At 41.3% G+C, this 23859-nt stretch overlaps 1 protein-coding gene across 1 annotated transcript in view; it reads left to right on the top strand.

Moving 5' to 3' along the window:
• The window catches only part of Arhgef12 (Rho guanine nucleotide exchange factor 12), a 122969-nt gene that overhangs the window by 56242 nt on the left and 42868 nt on the right, over positions 1-23859 (top strand). The window contains 8 exon segments of the mRNA XM_032910092.1: positions 1054-1110; positions 14348-14446; positions 15215-15264; positions 18701-18758; positions 20804-20982; positions 22109-22186; positions 22352-22471; positions 23661-23801. Coding sequence (XP_032765983.1) covers positions 1054-1110; positions 14348-14446; positions 15215-15264; positions 18701-18758; positions 20804-20982; positions 22109-22186; positions 22352-22471; positions 23661-23801 — 782 coding nt within the window.

The raw sequence follows: 23859 nt of genomic DNA, 5'->3' as shown, positions 1-23859 counted from the left end.
GTTGGCAGATACAATTTATATTCTTAATTTTGTGCACAAGATTGAATTCTGCTGCCTTTTCCTTTCCCCATGTAATCTCACTGTTTGCTTTGTAGATTGTGCTTTCTAGGTTTGTTTGTTTTTTTTTTTAAGATATTCATGTATATTCTTTGAGCAAGTATTATTTTGTTTAGTTGTGTGTCCCTGTGACAAAAGATAAACAACACACTAATCTGAGATAGATAACTACATCTCTTAAAGACATTTTTACTTAGAAATGTAATTTTAGGGCTGGAGAGATGGCTCAGCCGTTAAAGGCTAGGCTCACAACCAAATATATAAGAAATGTAATTTTAAATATTTAATAGAATATTTTTCTGTGAATAATTGAAATATTTCATACTTTTAGAATAGTTTTATTTTAATTTCGAACAAGTATTTTGGGCATTTAAGAAGAAAAACTAGGAAGTAAGCAATGAATAATTTTCTTTGCATCTTGTATTGTGATAAAGAAATTAATAGATTAGATGGATGGCTTCGGATGTGGTGGGGGCAGTAACATGTCACAGGTCTCCTGAAGAGAGAGTGCTGCACTTCTGATACCCAGGATCCAGGTCATGGGCCAGAGGTTCTTAGTTATTTCTATAGCTAGTTATTGTCTTTAATAATGGCCACAAGTTCACTCCAATAGTCTTATTAGTTTTGAAAGATATATTCTGTATGCTTGTCTGTGACATGACCATTTCCACAGGGACCGCACCCTTCTGGAGGAGCCGAGTGTAGCTTTCAGTGCTGTCTTCATCTCTACAGTTATCAGATGATACAATGTGTAGACCATTCACCTGTTGTTTTGTTTGTATTTTTATTGCACTCTTTTCTTCCATAATCTGTAAATATGTCATTCATTACCTGTGCTGTTCATGACTGTTCTAAATGCTGTCATCTGTGATGTTCATACTTCATGTTTGCACGATTTAACTTGATCATGACTCGTTCTTTTATCCCCATGAAATTTCCCCCTTACATTGGTCTCCATATTTTCTATATCTCTCCTTTTCTCCCGCTCTTGTGCAGATAGCTCCTCCAAGAAGACAAAGTCTAGTTCAGAGGAGAGTAGATCCGAGATCTATGGTAAGCTGATGTAGCTATTGTGGCCTTGCACCTCTGCAGCTTGCTTCATGCTGTCTCATTTTGTTTTTGGTAACTGCAGCCTTTCTTGTCTGCTCTGCATGGCATGATTTCCTGCAGGGAAAGGGAGCCTGGGGTTCGATGTGGCTGTGATACGGAATTTTAAGATGACTAGGAACTAACATGGTAGGTTAAGAATAGGCTGTGTTACCTATTTTCTCCTTGTTTATCTTAGGAAAATGGGGTCAGTCTCCCTGAATAACAACGATGGGCTTTGAATTACTGGCTGCCACTCTGGTCTTATCCGCAGGCTTTGAATTAAGTAGAATTTAAGCAGATCAGTCATTTCCTATTCTTAAAGGAAATGACATCATTTATGTGTATTAGCAGTTCTTCGAAGTTTTTTGTTTTATCTTTTGTTTATTAATTTTTAATTGGTTTATCACCCAGAAAAGTCGTTCTTGTAAAATGTATCCCTAATTGCAAAATTTTTTAAGTATTTTATTTTCAGGCCTAAAACATTTTTGCATTCTGGAAGTTTCACTGAGACTTACTCTTAATAGGAATATTTCAAAACCTTTAACAATAATTGTCATAAACAGTAAGTTTAATCTGAATGACGAGCTTTTCTAGCACATGATGAAAATGGAGTATTTCCAGGCTTCATAAATACAGCAGACTGTTTATGAAGTTCATGGAGCTTTTCCTCATTTTTTTTTAAAGCCTTTTGGAACATGGTTTTACTGTGCAACCCCAGACTGTTCTGAACACATTGTGTAGTTCAGCTGACCTCAAACATGCAGTGTCCTCCTGCCTCTGCTTCCTGAGTGCTGGAATGACTTGCCTGCACCAGCACACCCTAGTTAGCTAGTAAGGCAAGTGAGTAAGGAGATAAGGTGTTGTTCGGAGCAAGACTAAAAACTTTCACTGAAGACTGAGCTGATGAAGTCTTCTCTTACAGAGCCAAGATCCATCGGATGGAAGTTTACTCAGATGGGTCTAGTCTTCCTTGGCCCTATATGAGGAGGAAATGTATGGAATTAATTGTCCATACTTCCTGAGAACATTTAGAAATTGATGCCTGCCGCTAGGACTTGGTACCATGGAGCCTTAGAGCTTGGTTCTGAAGCAGTTATGCTTGTGTTAGGTACATGCTCATATGCTTTTCTCTGTTGTGTAGTCAAAAGGAAATGTTTGCCAGGCCTTGTGACAGATCGAGTTTATGCTTTTCTTTCCTCTAAAGTAGCGTTTAATAGTCTGTGTTTCTGTTGTAGCTAAGGTGCTTCCTGTCTTTTTTCTGCCGAGGAATGTGAACATTATCTATGCATCTCCATTCTTCCTAGTAACCATTTCAGTGTTGAGGTTCACCCTGTTCACTGTTTTTCTAGATTTAGCTGTGTGTAGGAGCTTGTTCATGTTGGACGAAGAGTAATAATTTAGGAATCTGACAGAAAATACTGTACTAATGTTTTTCTTAGAACAAGGAGCTTTATACTAGTTCAGACATGGCTTGGTAGTGACAGAAACATCTAAGTGTACTTAGGGAGCAGGCCTGCTTCTCAGTGCATCTGTCCCGTGAGAACCCTTGAAACACCTCTTTTTTGGTGGTTGTTGGAGGACTTGAACTATGAGTTCCCAGTAAGTCCTTATTAGAGGGATGAGTTAGGTGTGACGACTAGCGTGCGGATATTTTGTATCCTCTCTCATTCTGAATATGTGCGTGGAGATTGTGCAGTTAGCGTAGGTGAAGAATATGCTCTAGGTAGCCAAGGGAAGTTTGGAGATGGTGTATGACTAAGTAGAGTCCTAGCAACCAGGGACATTCTGCTCGGCAAGGGTTTTGTTATCGGCCCACTTCAAGCTGTGGAGGGAGGACATTCTCTTCTGTTAGATAAAGTTCTTTAGTTGAGTGCTCAGTACAGATGTCACTCAAGTAATTTCAAACTCATTTTATCATCCTTATAGTTGCTTTGAGGGTTAGATTGACTGTGCTTGTTAGAGAGGAAAGCAAAAGGGTTGCTTTGTAGAGACTTCCCTTGCAAAACTTGTCAGTGTAGCCTGGTCAACGTTCTCTTTGTCCCTTGTACCTTTGGAGTCTATTGTGTGTGTCTGAGTATATTTTATGAGCTGTAGCTTTAGTGTGCTCAGTTTTCTGTTGTAATACATTTTTGGCAATGTACGTGTGTGTGTGTGCTTGTGTATCTCTCTCCATCCATCCCTCCCCTCCCTCCCTCCCTCCTCCTCCCTCCCTCCCTCCCTCCCCTCCCTCCTTTCTTCCTCCCTCTGTCCCTCCCTATCTGGCCTTCAGTTCCTGATCTCTGCCTCTATCTCTTGAGTGTATACCCCATCATACCTGGGTTTGTTGTTATTGTGAGACAGTCTTGCTATGTCACTCTGGCTGGCCTTGAATTCAGTTTGTAGTCCATCCAGATTGTTCTTAAACTCAACACATCTCTTCTGTGTCAACTCCTTGAGTACTGGGATGACAAACATATCTCTAATACTGTAATGAAGAACTGTTACTGTAGGCTATGAGGGAATCTATGTAAGAATAAGCCATGTCCCTTAAAAGCTGTCCTAGACTACATGTGCTGCCATAGTGAAATGCCTTGGCTGTGTGACTTAGAGTACAGAAGTGTTGTTTTTCTGAGGGTTCTAGAAGCTGGAAGTCTGATGCATACAGGTGAGGCTGGTGAGGATGCAGGTGACTGCCTTCTTCCTCTCCTTCACATAGACCGACTGGAGAAAGAGAGAATCTTCTAATGTTGTCACGAGAGTCTCATCCTCATCGTCCCTTCTAACTAGCTACCTTCAAAGGCCTGCCTCCAAATATTGTCACACTAGGAGTTAGGGCAGCCATGTACAGGTTTTGAGGGGGTATGAACATTTAGACTATACTAGAAGCAAACTGTTAGCACAAGTATCCTTTTTCTGAAATCCTGGAGACCAGATGTATTTTGGGTTTTGATATACTAGAATATATACAGTGGATTTGTAGAGAGTCCTGGCATAAACTTTGCTTATATTTCATACATAGTATATGTACTGAATAGACATAGTCTGAGGGTGTAGTATTTTTAATAACTTTGGCTTATCACATGATGTCAATGTGGTGCTGTCCATTGTGACATCATGCTGGCATTCAACATGTTTCAGATTTTGGAGTATTTTAGAGTTCAAATTTTTGGATTAGGAATGGTCATCCTGTACTTAGAATATGGTTTATGTATTTCAGAGAGTAATTTTGATATTTCATGCGTTTTTCTCATCTTTAAAAGGAGAGAAAGGAGAGCTGTTGGTTTGACTCTTGTTCCCTCTGTCCTATTCTCTCTGTCCTCCAGCCCTGTGAAGACCCTTGTATATGAACCTTGCATGTTCTCATAGCTCACTCTTTTACTCTTTCTCCTACCTGAGGTCTGGCTCCCAAACTCATACTGTCTTAAAGGTGACCCAAGATACCTGCTTGTGAGGCTCTTGCCGTCTGTATACACCTTCCGAACCTCTCAGGCACTGCTCATGGCTTTCCTCTCTTCTATAACACTAACTTGATCTTATTTTTTTCCTCCTGGTTATTGGAATGTCTGTTTACTTGATTGTCAGTTCACTTTAACCCTAAAGGTTTTTGTGTGTGTGTGTGTGTGTGTGTGTGTGTGTGTGTGTGTGTGTGTGTGTGTGTATGCTTGTGTTTATGTCTATGCTCCTGTGTGTGCACATGTGGATGTTGGGTGTTGTCTTTGCTTGCTTTTTACCTTAGTTTTTTGAGATACTGTCTCACTGAACCTGGAGCTCACCAATTCAACTAGGTTGTTTGGCTAAACAAGCCTTATGGGTCTCCCTGACACTTTGCCCCCACACTGGAATTACTCATGTGCACCATAGTGCTCTGTTCAGCTTTTATGTTGGTGTAGGGATCAAAATCAGGTCCTCATGTTTGTAAACACTTTATCAACTGACCTCTATTGCCAGCCTACTTTGGTTTTTTGAGAAAAAAAAAAAAGTCTTTCTATGTAGCTCAGGCTGGCCTAGAATGTATAGTTTTCCCTTCTCTGTGTCCAGTGCTGGGAGCATAAACAAGCATCAGTAAGCCTTGCTTCTTCCTTCCTTCCTTGTTCCCTCCTTCCCTCTCTCTCTCCCTCCCTTCATTTTCTTACAGAAGGGCTTGTGTAGGCTGCCTTTAAACTCTCTGGATAGCTAAGGATGCTGCTACATTCCTTACCTTTTCACTGTATCCTCCTGGGCCCAGCCCTTTTCATTGCAATTTAATTCTCCTTTGTGTTGTTCCAGCCCCGCTTCCTTCTTTAGTGTTCACCCTGTAATTACACTATTTTAATAGACTCCTAGCTTTGTATTTTTATTTTTTAAATTTTTGTTTTATTTCTCTGTAGCTCTGGCTGTCCTGAAACTTGCTCTGTAGACCAGGCTGGCCTTTAAACTCAGGTCTGCCTGTCTCTGCCTCCTGAGTGCGGGGATTGAAGGGATTTATAACTTTGTATCACTTTGTATCACTTCAGTTTCATGGTGATTTACATCCTTTCCTCTATTCTTCTATACTCTGTTTTGACATGTCAGATTAATATTACTAAAGTAATGGATGTGCTTATTCACTTGCTAGCAAAGCACAAGTAGTTACTGAAATACGCTATACTCTATTTCCAGGTTATCACTCTGTCCCAACCTTCTATTCTCCTCAGAGTACCAAGCTCTTCTCTCTTTGCTCACTTCCTGTCGCCTTGAGTGCTTAAGTTCCCTTCCTGCAATTCCCGGTCCTGTCTGTCTTCTGAGGCTCAGCTCATGTACCTAGCATCATAGTTAGGTCCAAGGAGTAAGTTCTAGATAGCTGTTGTCCCTCATGCCTTAGGAAGATGTCATATATTCTTTAGCTGTAAGAAGATTGGATAAGAACCATTCCAGAATAACAACCATGTGAAGGAAAATTTTTGATTAATTAGCTACATTTAGCCATTCTGCTTTATTTGTGTAATTCAGAACATTAGAGAGAAAACAACACACAGTTTTGTCCGTTAGAAAGCACTGCCTCCCACTGCCTCCATTGCGTTGTTTTTTGGGTTGCCCAGCTGTAGTTGTTGTTTCTGAACTTTGGCATCTGACTGTGTGCTTGCAAACCCCATGATGCTATGCTCGCTGGAAGGGAGTTTTGAATGAATGATTGTTGAAATCAAGATGATGTATTTTAGTAGAGAGAATTGATGGAATCAAATCTTGACTCATCTTAATTGGCTCTTCCCTTCCAAAAGACTGTAGAGAAGAGAGTAGAACTTAGAAAAGGGATTGGATTTTGGTGGGCATCTAAAAGAATGAAGTCAGTGTACTGGGAGAATAAGGTTCCTAATGTTGGCAGCCCTGTGCATTTAGAATGCAGAAGCTTCTTAATCAAAGGATTATCTGAGGTCTTACTCATAAAACACGTATGTCTGGCAGCAGTTTAAAACTGAGCTGTTTTTATTAGGTTGCACATGGTTTTTTTTCTCCACACCCTTCCCTGCAGCTAATTCTTAAGAGGTGAGACTTAGAGAAGTTTGGTCATGCAATAAAATAAAAGGTGAAGAAAGACTAATGTATGCTTTTTAAAGCAAATGGAGTATGGAAGGCTTAGCATATTGCCTTACATGTTTAACACTTCATTTTCTTTAAATTTACTATCTGGCTCTGTAGGTATAGTCCTTTTCAGGAATATATTTATAGTAAAACTCGAGAAAACCTTCTCAACAGTTTTTAGATCTCTTATTGCTATTCCCCCTCCCCCCGAAAAGCACTACTTTTTTTCAACTTTCAAAATGCTATCACTGGTAGTTACCTGTTGAGTGAGGTGGAGTCCTCGGTGGGCATGGCAGTGCCAGCCCAGGAGGGCCACAGGCAGTGCGGTCAGGGCTGACTTCGTGGGCCACCTGGCAAGCTCCCTCCCCCTCTTTAAATACATCTGCATCGTTATTTGGGAATTGTGGCAGAATACAGCTTAGGGAAGGGTAATGTGTGTGTGAACTTGATAGTGCGTCTGTTCTTCACTGTGAGAAGAAGCCTCCTACCAGCAGGACAGGAAACGAGAAGGACTTGGTCAGTAGAGGTCTGAGTTAGGGACAGATAGGGAATTAAATTGTTATAGTTGGAATTTTGCCAGGCATATCATTCATTAATGTGCCCTTAACTTGTTTTTCTGTTGTGAATATCTTCAGGGCTATGATTTTTCTTACTAAAAATGGTTGAGTGGTATTTAAATTTCCTTTGTGGAAAATAAATTCAGACTTAATTTTTTTTTATTCCTTTTTTTTTAAGATTTGTCTTTATTTTGTTTGTGTCTGTGTGAGTGTGTATACACATGAGTGAGTGAGCTCACAGGTGCCAGAAGAGAGTATTGGGCTCCTTGAAAATGTAATTATGTACGTTGTAACCAGGGCGCTGGGATTCAAACTCTGCTCTCTGCGATTGAACGGCAAGCATGCTTTACTTCTAAGCCATTGTTTCAGCCCCATAGTAAATTTAAAAAGTGTGTGTTTGTGAGTGTGTGTGTCTGTGTGTGTATGTATGTGTAGTGTGTGTGTGTGTGTGTGTGTGTGTGTGTGTGTGTGTGTGTGTGTGTGTGTGTGTGTGTTTCTACCATGTGAGTCCCAGGGATCGAATTCAGATTGTCAGTCTTGGAGCAAGCAACTTTACGTGCCGAGCCTTCTTTTTTACTCCCCCGCCCCTCCCTTTTTAAAAAAGATTTATTATTTATTATATATAAATACACTGTAGCTGTCCTCAGACACACATCTCATTACAGATGGTTGTGAGCCACCATGTGGTTGCTGGGATTTGAACTCAGGACCTCTGGAAGAGCAGTCAGTGCTCTTAACCACTGAGCCATCATCTCTCCAGCTCCTTTACCCTATTTTTAATTTTTATTTATTTGGTAGTTTTTTTGTTTTTAAAGAGAAGATTTTCTCACTTTGTAACTGAAGCTGGCCTTGAACTTGTAATTCTTTTGTCCAGCCTCCTGAATTCTAGCACTTTCTGGTATACCCAACTTAAATTCAGATAAGAAAAATAATCTAAATTCATTTTAAAGATATATATTCTCATCTTAAAACTATATTTATTTAGTGTGATTGGTCACCTGGTATATGCAGGCATTACGGAAAAGAATACAAAGATAATAGGAGACTATACTGGGTTTCCAGTCATTTGCAGACTAATACAGAAAGATGCATTGCCACACTTTTTGATAAGTACATATATAGAGCTCTATGCTTGCCAGCTGTCCAACCAAATGGATTGCTATGGGGGGAAAACAGAACAAAACAACTCATTATTTGATAGCCAGGAGCCAGGGGAGAGACAGTACTACTCTAGCTGAGCTTCAGTCAAGGGCTTCAGTCAGGGCTGTGCTTTATTGCTTTGTCCTTTTGAACGTATGCTTGCCCTTCCACAAAGTGTAGACTATAGTCCTAACCTAAGAGATGGTGACCATATAAACTCATTCAGAGTTTGATGAACCTTTTGAACATACACCTGCCTGCCCTTCCACAAAGTGTAGACTACAGTCCTAACCTAAGAGATGTTGACCGTATAAACTCATTCAGAGTTTGATGAACCTTTTGAACATACACCTGCCTGCCCTTCCACAAAGTGTAGACTACAGTCCTAACCTAAGAGATGGTGAGTGACCGTATAAACTCATTCAGAGTTCAGGTGATAGTTGCTTATAAACTTCATAGTGAGAGATTTAACAGCAAAACAAAGGATGGACGGTATGTGGTAGAAACCAGAAGACTTAAAATTATGAATGCTAGAGTTGGTGGTTTGGGGTTTTTGTTGTTTTAATTTATAATTGTTGTTCAGACAGTGTCTCATGTAGTCCTCTCTAGTCTTAAATTCACTGTGTAGCTGGGACCGGATTGAAATTCCTGGTCTTCCTGCTCCCTACACCTCCCTAGTGCCAGGGTTCTAGGTTTATCACCACACACGACAGAAAATGTCTGTTTTGGAGTTAAGATTCTATTTTTATTTTGCACCCTTTAAATAATTTGTTCCACCGTGGTACCTTGTCATGTATGTGCATTGTTTGAAACTTATTTTAATGTCCTTCCTGCCGAGTCTGAGCTCCTGCCAGGAACCCCTGGTACTTTTGTATTTTTCACAGCCACCTACACGCTCTAGTGCTAAGTAACAAGTAGACAGATGCTTAGAGAAACTGCTGAAACGAAGGATGTGTGCCTTAGTCACTTTTCTCTTGTTGTGAAGAGATACCATGACCAAGGCAACTTAGAAAAGAAAGAGATCATTCTGGGCTTACCGTTTCACAGGGTTAGAGCTCATAGGGTTAGTATTCACGGTGGGAGCGTGGCAGCCAGGAGACAATCCTACAGCCATGAAGTGTAGAGAGTGAAGAGCAGGGAGCAGGGAGAGACAAGAGACAGACAGAGAGACAGAGAGACAGAGAGACAGACACACAGAGAGAGAGACAGACAGAGATACTGGGAATGGCCTGATTCTTTTGAAACCTCAGAGCTCTCTCCCCCAGTGACACACAAAAACCCCGACAAAACCCAAACAAAAATTAAAAGAGGAAGTGTGTCTTGTAGAATCACTTAAACTGAAGGAAGCTGACTTGGCATTTTCTGCACAACCTGGCACATGGGACCTTAGCAGTCTTTAAGTGCAAGGTCAGTGGGCACTTTGGTTTTTTTCCCCATCTCTATTTATCTTCCTTTCTGAGCATCTGTCCTTTCTGAGTGTCTGCCCATCTTGAGACTCTTCTGGTTTTTGGAATTTTATTAATTATTTAATTAAATTCTAAAGAATTTATTCTGCACCGGGTAGACAGTTCACCAAGTTTTGAAGGAAGGAGAACCAGGTATCCTTCCCTACCCTTGGGGCATGGAACTGTGAGACGAGAAAACAATACCTGCGGGTGTGGAACGCTAATGACTTAGGAGTGCAGAGGTGGAGTGGGAGTCTAGAGACTACCTGATCACGGGATCAGGAAAACGCTTCCGGCTAGGCAGTTAAGAAACCCTCAGGATAGTTGTTTCTTGGGGACTTCCTGTTGTTTCATTTTCTAAATATAATAAGAAGCCCTGCTCTTTGACAATTTCCTTCTGTATTACCTTTTCAAAGCTAATAAACCTTGTTTAAACAAACGGTAGCTAGAGCACACACTTGAAATCCCAGCACTCTGGAGGCGGAGGCTAGAGGATCAGGATAGGAGTTCAAGGCTGGCCTTGGCTACACACTTCATCTTGAAACCATGTCTTAAAATAAAAACAGACACAAAAACATAAAGGGGTTCCCCCTTGGGGATCATTTACATTAACCGCAGGAGTAAGTTAGCATGCTTGGAAGCTGAGCAGACAGAGACAGGAGAGCCCTGGGCCTCCTAGACCCGCTGGTCTTGCTGCATGGTTAGCTCTGGGTTCAGTGAGAGACTGTCTCAAAGAGTAATACAGAGAGCTGCTGAAGAAAATAACTGGGGCTTTTCAGCTCTTGTAAGGCAATGTGCAAACACTGGGAAGCAGTTGATTGTTATTTTAAAGTCACAATACCAATTTTGAAATTTTGAGAACTGCTGAGACCACAGATATTTATATTTCTAAAAACAAGCATGGGGTTCAGAAAGTTCCTATGAAATGCTTACCCCTTTTTTATTTCACTTTAGATTTATTTTATGTGTGTGAGTGTTTTTCCTGCATGTGTACCACATATGCCTCAAGTCTATCAGGGATCATAAGAGATCATAAGAGTCTATCAGAATCACCTGAACCATAATTATGGTTTTAACCACCACATGGGTGCAGGAACCAACTCAGTTCCTCTGCAGAAGCAACAAGTGAAAAAGGCCAGACCCATCCTGTCCCTAACAACTCAAAAATGACCTTCTACCTTAGCCGCCTGGTTATTAGAGGGGCCTCCAGATCCCACTTTCCCTCCTTTTTAGGGTGGAACTGGGAGTAGGAATTAAGGTCTTGTTATATATTCCAGGCTGGCTCTGAACTTGTTTATCTTTTGGTCACAACCTCTTGGTTTGTAACAACATATCAAATCTTAACTTATTTAATTCTGGGGCCCGGAGAGATGGCTCAGTGAGAACCTGCTGCTGGTCAAGACACCCCAAGTGTGATTCCACACTCTCACGTCAGCTCAGTGACCACCTTTAAGTTCTTCTGGTTTCTGCAGGCACTGGGCATGCTTGAGTTACACAGGCACACACACATGCAGGCAAAACACTCCTAGACCTCTGGTTGAATTCTGATGGGTTGTTTTTATTCTGCCCTCATTACAGTTCAGTGTTTTGTATGAGTTTGTGAAGAAAAGGCTGTTGACTATTTAGTAGTGAAGGGAATTGAAAGATTGTGACATTTCTTAATGCTGAAAGTTGTTTTTGTTGAGATATTATTACAGAAAATAAAACTACACTCTTTTAAAACTATTTGGTTTGAAGCAGTTAGACAACTGAATATCCTCATGTAACCATTGTGTTAATTTAGAATTAGGTCCTTTGCATCACTCGGAACATTCCTGTTTCTCCCTCGATGCAGTCATCCTTGTTTTTCTCTGGGTAATAGCGCATCTGCCTCTCGATACTGTGACTGAGCCTCTCTTGATCTTTTCTGGAATGGTAGTTTGTGAACTCCTGTATTTAGCATGATATTTCTGCTATCCACTCATGTTTTCTGTGTTTGTGAAAGTATTCCTCCTCCCTTCACTTCTCTCAAGATATCGTTTCTCTTTGTGTGACTGTGCCACAAGTCCTCCTTTCATCTGTTGATGGGCACTTGAGGTTTTTCATATGTGTCTTCCTACATTTATAGAATGTTTTCAAATTGTTTTCCCAAGAGTTTGTACACTCTACTAACACTGTTGAACATTCCAGTTGCCCCTCATCTTTGCCACCACTTGGTGTGCTCAGTCTTCATTTTTAGCCACTCTGATTGATGTACAGTAGTTCCATTCTGGTTTGAACTCAGACTTTCCTGGCAGATATTAAGTGCCTTTGCATGTGCCTTTTAACCATTGGTGTATATTTCCTATGTTCCATTTAAATATTCCTTCTGTATGGCTTTCATTGAAATAGATTTTTAAGGAGAAATTTACTTTTCAAAAACTTATTTTTATATTATGTGAATGAATTCTTTGCCTGCATGGATGGATATATGTGTACCACATTTATTCCTGGTGCTCTTGGAAGCCAGAAGAGGGTGTCTGATCCTCTGGAACTGGAGTTTCAGGAGGCTGGGAACTGCCAGGTGGGTGCTGGGAACTGAACTCAGTTCTCTTGAAGAATAGTCTCTGGACTGCCCAACAAGCGATCTCTGCAGCCCCAGGAGTTGCTTTTAAAGTATCGTCTGGATACAGAGTTCTACTAGGTTCTATACTCTGTCGTTCATGGCTTGTTTTTCATTGCTACAGTTTCTTTCTTTGTGTCTTATAAAATATGTACTTACCCCCTAAGGCAATGGTTTTCAGCCTGTGGGTTACAAACCCCACAGAGGTTGCCTATCAGATATCCTGAATATTAGATATTACATTATGATTTACAAATTCGTAACAGCAGTAAAATTACAATTATAAAATAGCAATGAAAATAATTTTCTGGTTGAGTGTCACCAGGACAGGAGGAACTGTGTAAAGGGTCAGCATCAGAAGGTTGAGACCAACTGTCCTCATGCCTTGAAATTTTACTACTATCTCTTCTAAATATTTTTAGGTTTGGTGGTGGGGGTGGTGGTGGTTTTGGTGGTTTTATTTTGTTTTGAGACAGGTTTTCTCTCTGTAGCCCTGGCTGTTCTGTAACTTACCCTGTAGACCAGGCTGGCGTCAAACTCAGAAATCTGCTGCCTCTGCTTCCTGAGAGCTGGGATTAAAGGGGTGTGCCACCACTGCCCATACTTTTAGTTTTTAAAAACAGCCTTTTGTTTGTTTTTGATTTTTGAGAAGTCTTGAGACTTCCAATGTAGACCAGGCTAGCCTTGAACTCATTAGATTTTCCTGAGGTTGAATTAAAGGTGATTGCCACCATGGTTTTATATTTAGGCCTTTGGCCTGTTTTTATGATGATGACTCTACCCGATTCCTGCCCAAGTGCTGGAGGTCAAGCCCAGGGATTTGTGCATGTGGGGAAAGCAGTCTCAGCCATCAGAGCGTTTTGTATAGGGTGCATGCTCAGACTCATGCTTTCTATGTTAAGATTTGGTTTTCCCACTGTTTGGTATTAGAGTGTTTATACAAGCATGCTGTCATCTGAGGCGTATAGAGACGCAAGAATGCACCATTAATATGCAGTTTCCCACATCTTTTATGCATCAGAAGCTTTTGCTTTCTTTTTTTTTTTTTTTTTTTTTTTTTTTTTTTTTTTTTTTTTTTTTTCAGAGCTGGGGACCGAACCCAGGGCCTTGCGCTTTCGCTAGGCAAGTGCTCTACCACTGAGCTAAATCCCCAACCCCAAGCTTTTGCTTTCTAACCATCATTATCTCTGTGTTATTTTGCCTTCCTAAACTTTGGCTTTTGATGAGCTGCTCTGTCCCTGCAGACTCAGTTCAGGATCTTCAGGTGCCATCACGAATAAGAGAGCGAGTGAGGGCCCTGTCCTGGGACGTTACTCTTTTATTTTTGAGTTCTTTTCTCTCTCTTTTTAAAGTATTTTTTCTTCTGTATATGTGTGTATGTCTGTATTAGTGTGTGTCACATATGTGTGGAGGCCAGAAGAGGGTGTTAGATCCCCTGGAGCTGCCCTTAGCCGCCCAGCCGGTTCTCTGGCCTGCGGGCCCCTTTCTCCTGTCTCCCTGTCACCGCTAACACTTGTTGGATAGAAAGCATCAGCTGAGTACGTGCGGGAGACAGAGATGGTTGAGTTTACACGTATTCTCTTGCTTCTTCTGCTTTTCTCTTTTTTGTAAGTAGAACTTTCTCTTACTCTTCCCCTTTGGATGCATGTGTTCTGTGCACACCTCCTGCCTTTGAATTTTATATGATAATGGATAGCATAACTGAGAAGTGGCTTTCCTTTTAATTCTAATCTCTCAAAAGCCATCCTCCCCAGTTTGCTGTAGCTGTCTGCGATGGTCCCCTCTGCACCACAAGACACTGGTACCCACGGTGCTTTGTGATTTGTTTCATGGGATTAGTGTTCACAGAGGCTTCATGAGTTACCTTTTATTTCTCAGACAGAAATCAGTTAATCACTAATGCATAATCATTCTTTGATTCTGTTTTTTCCTCCTTCCTTTACTCTGTGGTTGTTCTGCAGGTCTTGTTCAACGCTGTGTGATCATCCAGAAAGATGACAATGGATTCGGGCTGACAGTCAGTGGAGACAATCCAGTCTTCGTACAATCTGTCAAAGAAGGCAAGGCATTTAAAAAAATAGTTTGTTGTTAGGCATGACTGCATATGCCTCTAATCCCTGCACTCGGAAGGCAGAGGCAGGCGGATCTCTGATCTCTGACTTTTCTGCCAGCCTGGCCTATATAATAAGTTCCAGGCTTATTTTTATTATTAAGACCCTGTCTTAAAAACAAAAACCAGTTTTGTCTCTGAGAAGCAAGTAGTGTAAGCAGGACAAAGCTAAAATGACGGTTCTTGCCTAGAATAGAATTGTACAGACCGCACGATATGGACTCTTATGCTAGTCTGTCTATGGGATTATAAAATTAATTTACCCCAGGTGATTTTTCTCTATAGAAAGTAAACAGTTTATCTATAGCTATTGAAACCACACAATTTCTGTGTGTTTTTCCGTGCTATCACTTAACAGACTCTATAATTTGATTTCTTTGTAGCATTAAAGTGATGTTTTAATAGTGATAGATTAAAGAGATATGGACACTTGTCCCAAATGACTATCATATCTTTTGCTATTATCATACAGTGAATTCTTTTGTTTTGGGCTCTGTAATTTTAGGTAGATAATATTATAATATAATATTGTAGATGCAATTGAGTCTTCAAGTAAATAAATCATAAACCAGGTCTGACTCACAACAGTAGGTAGTAGAAGCAGGATTCGAACCCAGGTCTGCCATACTTTCCAGCCGATGTTTTAACTGTGTTACATTACTTCTCTTTAGAGAAGATTTATCAGTGAATCACATATTGAACTTCATTTCTTACACAGATGGAGCAGCCATGCGCGCTGGAGTACAAACAGGTGATCGAATCATCAAGGTAAAGCGGCTTCTGTGGTGGGAGTTGTGGTGGACTGCACCTTTTCCACCTGGGTTTTTATAAAAATCAGCTCTCTGCCTTTTATGCAAACTCACTTCATTTGTTTTAAAGTTAACATTACCCCTACAGAAAGGTACAATGAAAAGCTTGTATAAATGGAGTCACCTTTGTTCTTGAGTAGGAAAGTAACTCGTTTTTAAAAACTCATTTCTGTCCAAATTAATCTGTTAACAAGAAGTGCTCATAATATACAGATAGGGTTGTGCTGGTGAGCTCTCATTTGCGGATTGATTATTGTTGCCGATGAACTTTTAAAGAAGTTGATCTAGGCCCTGGGTTTAATAATCCAGCACCAGAGAAACAACAAAGTAAAAAAGCAAAAGTCGGGTAGCAGAAGAAGGAAGTGTCATGTGTGAGGGGAGCTGGTGCAGGTTGTTTTAACCGAGTTAGTTTATCTGAGTTAGTTTTAATGGAGACCAGAAGCAGGCCTTGGGGACTCAGGTTCTGAGATAAGGTTTCATGTACCCTAGGCTGGGCAAAACCTTCTGATTTTCTGGCCACCAAGTATTAGGATGACAGATGCTCATCACCATATGTAGTTTGGATGGTCTGGGGGCAAGCCCTGGGTTTCATGCCTGATAGCCAAGCACTCTCCCAACTGAGCTATATCTCCAGAGTCCTGTGAACTCTGGTCATTAGAAGAGGAATAGATCCCCTGGAATTTCTGTTGAAACAGTTGAATAATTTGATTGCCTAAAAGTAATTATATAGGTAAAGAGAACATTCTTGAAAGTATTTAAAAGTATGAAGAGCAAGGTACTCTTTATTGTATGTATGGCATATACATGTAGGTCTACAATCCCTCTCTTGCTACCTCTTGTCTTCCTCTCCGAATTCCTCCAGGCTCTACCTGGTGCTGTGCATGCAGGCCCGGGAAGCCACACCAGGCTTTTTCACATGGATGCTGGGGACCCAGACTTGTGCAGTAAGCACTCTTATCCACTGTGCTGTCTTCCCAGCCCAAGAGCACTGTTTAATCACAAAAAATAAAAATAAAAAAAAAATTAAATGGCTTGATGGGGCACATCTGCAGTCCAGCACTGGGAAAGTAGTCAGGATGATCATCTACAAATTTGAGGCCAGCCTGATCTACATAGCAGGTTCCAGAACTACAGGCCCTGTTGAAAAAAAAAATAACGAAAATTAAGTTAATAAATTATTAAGAAATATAGTAATAATAGAAAAATAAGCAAATAATTTCCTCAGAAAATTCTTCAGAGTAATTGAAGTGACTGAATTACTCAATGGGTATATGGTCAATGTCCTTGATGACAATGAAGTAGAAATTAAAATGATAGGTGAAAATCCCTTTCATCATCGGGAAGTTTAATGATTGAAGACTTAGAGCTGATGCAAATAGACGCAGTAGAACAGCTTCTTTCGTGGGCTTCAGCATCAATTACGAAAAATCTATTCACTCGAAATTGTAAATTTGTATTAAAGTTTTTAAGCATATAGCCTCGATCAGCCAGTTTTATCTTAGGGTTTTATTTAAGGAAATGATGTGTACAAATGTGCCACACAAGATTTGTCAGACACTGAAAACTCACAGTCTACCATCTAAGTGTGCATGAACTAAGGGTGAAGCAAAAGCCCTGTCGCTTTAAGAAAGACAAGATCAAAGCCGCAGGATACCTAACAGTAATCCCAGCACTCAGGACTCAGGGGAGGGTGGGGAGGGTGGGGAGGAGTGGGGGAGGGTGGGGAGGGGTTGGGGTGGGGTGTGGGGTCCTCAAGAGCTCATGGCCATCTGTATAGTAAGTCTGTGTCAAAGGACACCAGTTAGGAAGGCTGGATTCATTAGGTTCACAGGTGTCTATGTGGAGATGACAGTGTGATAAAAGAAAAGCAGTTGTGTCTGTGCCCATGTTTGCATGCCACAGGCTATTGAAAACGTCAAATGACATAACTAGCAGCAAACTCTGAGGCATGATGAGCATACTGCTGTATTTTTCCTTGTGTGTTTTGTGCATATGTTGTATATGTGTGTACATGAGCACATGTGTACATGTGTATGTATGTTCGGGCCAGAGAACCACGGCGACAGTGCTGTTCCACAGGTGCTGATTTTGTGTTAACCCAATTTGAGACAGGCTTTTACTGGTCTGCTTGCTTATTAGACTGGGCTGGCTGGCCAGCAAGGTCCAGGCTTCGTCCTGTCCTTGCTTCCCCACAGTGGGACAATAAGTGCCTGGCACCGTGCCTAGCGTTTGTATGTGGGTTCTGGGGATCAAACCCAGGTCCTCATGCTTGATTGGCACACTTTATGGGCTGAGCTATCTCTACAGCTCCCTAAACTCAGGGATTTCAACTTTAAGTTGGTGTTACTTGCATGAGAAAAAGTATAAAATTAATGTTAAATCTGTTTTTGATATTTTATTTGTTTCGTTTAGTGCAGACCTTGGGTAACATTTTTATACCTAATTTTTCTGAAAATTAAGTTTCTTTGTAAAGATTACATCGTTTGAAAGATTAAAATTGAGTATTATTACACAACACTATTATTTTTGATTATTGTTTTGAAAAATCAACTCAATAATTAAAAGCAAAGATTTTTGTTTGCTTTTTGATAGGTTCTTGTACAGGTTATGGTAGCCTTACGCCATTGATCCTCTGCCTCCCTCCTTTGTGCTGAGATGACAGTCACTTAGCATCAGTGCCCAGTTTATGCAGCTCTGGGAACAGAACCCAGGGCTTCGTGCATGTGAAGCAAACACTCTGCCAGCTGTGCTACATCCCCAGCCCAAAGACATGTTTTTGAATTGGAGTAGTTTAACAAATCTGTGGGCTTTTTTAAACTTAAATTTAAAACAATGTATATGGATGTTTTGCCTCTCTTATTCTGTGTGCCACATCCGTGCCTGATGCCCATGGAGACCAGAAGATAGCATCAGGTTCTCTGGAACTAGAGTTCTATAGATGGTTGTGGGTCAGTATGTGGGTGCTGGGAATCGAACCTGGATCCTCTGGAGGAGCAGAGCCATGAACAATATCAAGAGCTAGTAACAATATCAAGATTTGTAAATCTGTTTTCAAGTATATTTTGTATTTATCATGTTGATCAAGTTGGAGTTTCCTTTAATGGATATCTGACTCTTTTACATTGCAATATGTCATTGTCATCTATAAATATATCGGGCTTGTCTTCTCAGCTATCCTAGGATGCTGTAGCCAGGTGGCCACAGGTTAGATATACCACCTTTTAAAAAAGGTCTTGTTTTGTGTTTAAGTTCATTTTGTTGCTGAATATATAGTGGAAAAATGAATTTTGGACCAAGTGTTTATTATAATTAGTACATACTAAGTCCTGAAGTCACTCTATGTCTGTTGTTTTAATTAGCTCTATCTGATACGTATTGTCTAAATTTTCTTCCAGGTGAATGGGACTCTGGTGACTCATTCAAATCATCTGGAGGTGGTGAAACTAATCAGATGTAGGTGAATGTTATTTTTTAATTTGTTTTCTCAAACCGTTAAAACAAGGGACACCAAGCACTTTTCTGTAATTGGCCAATACGAAATAGTTTAGGCTTTGTGGACTCCATAGTTACTACAGGAGCTTCCTTCCTCCTGTAGCACAAAAGCATGCCTGGACAATATGTAAATAAAACTTTATTTGGCAAAACAGTTTGTGTCTAGGTTTGGCCCTGTAGCTTGTTGTTTTTCCACCCCTAACCCCATTGGAAGGTCTAAGTAAAAACTTACTAGTTATTATTTTGTATCAGCCCCCTGCTTCAGTACAGCTATTTGAAAGGGTGCATGAGTCAGTCACCTGACAGCAAGGAGCTTGAGAATCAGATATAGTGTCCTGAGAAGAACTTTAGACGACAGGTAGTACAGTCACTTTACCTCAGATCAGTAAATGGTTGTGTAATTCAAGCCAAACTCTTGGAGCAGCGCAGGGCCCTGGATTTACAGCATTCAGGTCTGTACAACAGTAGGGTTGAAAGTGGGCAGTGCTTCTCTAAGCTGACAGCAAGGCAGGGCAGGCCAAGCTCAACTACCAGCAGGGCCTCAGTTTCTCTATATTTACAGGTTCAAGCGAGGAGTCAGTGGTTTTGTGAGTTTTGCCTCTAATTGATGATAATGGGTGGATATTTGGGATATTGGGATTCAGTGAGGTCCTGAACCCCCCACCCCCTATGGTTGCTGTTACTTTCTAGCTCTACCCACTCTAGAGGAGAAGGGGTGTGTGTGTGTGTGTGTGTGTGTGTGTGTGTGTGTGTGTGTGTGTGTGTGATGGCTTCATTGTTTGCATGGATGATAACATGACAGTTGTTCCAGAAGTAGAGAGAGACATTTTTATGTCTCATCATCTAAACAGCTTCTGTTTCTTTGTTCTGGCCTGGCTTGGGCGTTAGGTGTTTGTCATGTTTTTAAAGAAATATAAAAGTGCAAAGAGAAAGCTGAAAATAAATGGAAGGCAGCAGAGGAGGAGTGTGTGATTGTGTCAGATCACTTCACAGTAAGAACACTCCAAAGAGAGAGCTGTTTATAGCCAAGCAGAATCACCTCATTTTTCTTATGGTCAGTGAACTGGCTCTACTGTATAGGTTGGGTTAGGCTTGCCTAGTATATCCTGGGTAATCTAAGTGGGCTTTGAGCTTGAGGCCTGCCTCAGTCTCTTGAGTGATGAGAGTTACATGTGTGTTATGCCGTGTCTACCTTCATAAACTGACTGCGTTCCTGTAAGGCCTTTTTTGAGGGATGAGGTTTGGAGTAGGGGTTCAGAATGAGCCATATGTAGCCTAGGGTAGCCTTGAACCCACTGGATAGCTAAGGCTGGCCTTCAAACTTCGATGCTATTGTCTTTCCCTCCCTACTTCTGATACAGTAAGTGTAAGCCTCATACCTGATTTCTACAGTGCCAGGGTTAGAAGCCAAGGCATTGCACATGCTAGGCAAGCACGCACAAACATACCTGCACCCCGGCCCTAGTGATGTCCTCTTCTAAAGTATGTATTCTGTTTCTTTCATTGCCTCCTCATTGCTTAAATAACCCTGGTTATGGCCTACTTTTTAATGCCCACTCCAAAGATTATCAAAGTGATTGAATTTTGGTTTCCTTTGAACCAGTTAAAGAATACAAAGAGCTAGAGTGAGGGGAGCACGTGGGCTAGTGTGATGGAGTAAATGGCTTTCTCACAAACAATACTGAGACCAAAGGCCTTATCTCAAAGTAATCTTGCTGGGCATTGTGGTGCATAGTTGTGATACCAGGACTTGGGAAACTGAGGCAGGAGCATCACAAGTTCAAAGGTTCCCTTGCTGCAGAATGAGTTCAAGATCATCTTGGGCAACCTAGAGAGGTCGTCTCAAGATAAAAAGTATATTAAAAGGTGCAGAGTTACCTCAGGAATAAGACATTCCCTGGGTATAGTCCTCACTACCTCAGGTAAAGAGAAAAAACTTTTTAAAAATGTTTCTCAAAACAGTATTACTTTTTCTTGTCTTTTTCTTCCCACCTCCCCACTTCAAGCTGGTTCCTATGTAGCTCTTACTGTCCAGGGACGCCCACCTGGGTCGCCCCAGATTCCACTTGCTGAGTCTGAAGTAGAACCATCGGTCATTGGACATATGTCTCCCATTATGACATCCCCTCATTCCCCTGGAGCAGCCGGGAACATGGAGAGAATCACTAGTCCTGTGCTCATGGGGGTAAGATCAGAATATCTTAGTACATGCTCAGTTATGTAAGATGTCTTTGCTTTGTATTAAGAATTTTATGTATTAAACTGATTAATAAACTTCCATTCAGGATTCTAGAATATACTTAACTTGTAGAAGTTGCATGATTATTCAACTGGAATAATTGTTGTTGTGGCAAATTTGGTTGAATTACTAGGCACCTGCCATGTGTAAAACAGTGTACGATCCACAGAGATGTGGTTATATTTTTAGTTTATGCTCAAAGTTGCTAGTCATCTGACAGTGTCTGCTTTTTGAAGATAGGAGTGTATTTGTTTTGTTTACTTGTGTGTTCCTAATGCCTGAAATATTGCTCAACATATTGGAGGTGCTTGATAAACCTTTATTGAATGAGGTTAAGACTCTATAAGCAACCATAATAAAGAAACAGAATGTAGGCACAAGGGGAAATATACGGTGGCGGCCATGGTGGGGAAAGCAGGTGGAGAAGACGGAAGAAACACAGTTGAAGAGCCAAGAAAGTATCAGGACTTTCAGAAAAGCAAGACGTGTGCTTAGCTAGTGCTGGTTAAGGAGGGACGCGGTGGGAGGTGGCTTAAGGAAAGGTCACCTGCTGGGCAAGAGTGTCACTGAGTGAGCTGTAAGAATCCATTCACCTGGGAGAGGGAGGGCTGCTGTGCGAGTAGGAAGACAGACATTTGTAAAACAAGAGCGGTGAGTTGGGCGTTGCCTCAGATCTCCTTCCGGCAGGTGGACTGGAAATTGGAAGGAAGCTGGGGACTGGGGACTGCACTGGGAGGGTTGCAGTGGGAGGGTTGCGTTGAGATGGACGATGCATGAATGCACGTCTGGTAGTAAAGCCTCAACCAGGAGAAGTAGAAACAGCAGATTTGTTCTTCCGCAATTCCAGTTCTGGAGCCGATGCCCACATTTGCAGTTCTCCTGAGCATAGTGTAGTGAAGGCTAACTGAAAGGCAGGACGGTTCCTGTACCTTTCTTAATGGAGTGAGCCGTCTTCATCCATCACTGCCAGGAGTAAGAAACTCGGCAAAGACGCTGAGCGGACACAGAACTCCGTCTCTCTTGGTTTCAGTATTAGCCTATTTCTCCTTATTGTGTTCCTTTCCTTTTCTAGGAGGAAAACAATGTGGTCCATAACCAGAAAGTAGAGATTCTGAGGAAAATGTTGCAGAAAGAACAGGAGCGTCTGCAGGTATGGAGGTCGCCTGGGCTCTTTGTGGGCCTAAAAGCCTGGAGTTGCTGTTGCCATAATCAGTCAAAGGGATTGTAGCAGTTGACAGCAACTCTTGTTCTAGCCGTGGCTTTTGTCCCGATTGGACACAAGTAATTGATTCCTAAGATATTGTTCTGACTTCAGCTACTGCAGGAAGATTACAACCGAACGGCTACCCAAAGATTGCTCAAGGAGATCCAGGAGGCCAAGAAGCACATCCCCCAGCTGCAGGAGCAGCTGTCCAAAGCCACAGGCTCTGCTCAGGTAGTGGCATCGGTGAAGGGTCTGCCCAGCGCTTGCAGAACGTGTGGGACTGTGTCAGAGGATGTCGCAGTTTCCCTTTGAAAGTGATGTTTTTAGGGTAGGACAACAAGCTGTTCTGAGGAGGGTGTCACGGATGTAATTAACAGAAGGAAGTGTGGGCTTCCGATTGTTTGCTTGCTTTGGTTCCATTGTGATTTAGGAGAGAGTTGAGTACTTTTGCTTTGCTATGACAAACCAGAGATATAGTTGAAAGTAGCTGCACTTTTTATTGTAACTTTAAGCCAGGTTTTAATAGAACTTGCTATAAAGGCAAAGTTATGGCGGTGACGAACTAGGGGTTAAAAAGCTCAGTCTTGATGTCAGCTGGACCTCTTGTAATTTCCTATTTGAGATCCACAAAGCTTCTTAGACACATTTCAAAGGAAGGTGGACAGCTTACTTGAAGAGTTACTTAAACCATTTGCCTATGCATTTAAATTGGGTGAAAGCTGACAAGTGGTCACTGGTTTTGAATTAGTAAGAATCACATCTTTACAGAGCCGAAGAGAGTTTTTGGAGACCCTTTATGTTACTTTGCTAATTTTAAAGTGAAACACCATGTTGTGGTTGGGAAAGCTGACACCTGAGGTGGCATGGTAGGAGAAGTCTCCCGGATGGTGTACTTCATCATACTTTGTTTTGCATTTTGATCATTATGCTCCAGTAATGGTATCTGTCTTTGTGTGTGTGTGTGTGTGTGTGCGCATGCCTGTGTCCTCGTATGCACATACACACATATTTGATAGAGCTGGGCTGTAAATATTAGTTGGGCTATACCACTGAGCCTTTTATGTTTTTATTATTGAATAAAAACAAGGTTTTACTCAATACGAACAGTAAAAATGTCACCTCAGTAATTTATAGCTTGTGTCCAAATATTGAACATTTAATGGAACTCAGGAACAGTGGGAAGGCATTTAAATAGAAGTAGTATAATAACCTTTACTAATGGCAGGTAATCTAAATGATGCAAGTTAATGCTTGTTTATGCTTTCTACTTCAAGTATGTTGACCTTAAGTATTTTGGTCACATCAGTAGCCAGCCTTTAGCTATATCCATGTAGAATGTATGGCCACCGTTTCCTAATATAGTCGGTAATCACCACTCCCTCCTGTGATCGACTCTGTATGATTCTCTAATCTGTTTTAGGACGGAGCTGTAATTGCACCCTCCAGGCCATTAGGTGATGCCCTAACACTCAGCGAGGCAGAAACGGACCCTGGAGACGGCCTGTGCAGGACTGACTGGAGCAGTGGAGATGCTTCTCGGCCCAGTAGTGACAGTGCAGATGTAAGCTGTAATCTTTTAAATCGTAATCTGTGTGTGTGTGTTCCCAATGTTGTCTTTT

The sequence above is a fragment of the Rattus rattus genome, chromosome 8 (genome assembly GCF_011064425.1).
Source record: "Rattus rattus isolate New Zealand chromosome 8, Rrattus_CSIRO_v1, whole genome shotgun sequence".
NCBI lineage: Eukaryota > Metazoa > Chordata > Mammalia > Rodentia > Muridae > Rattus > Rattus rattus.
The sequence above is the reverse complement of the archived record's forward strand: the minus strand, read 5'-3'. Positions and strand labels throughout refer to the sequence as shown.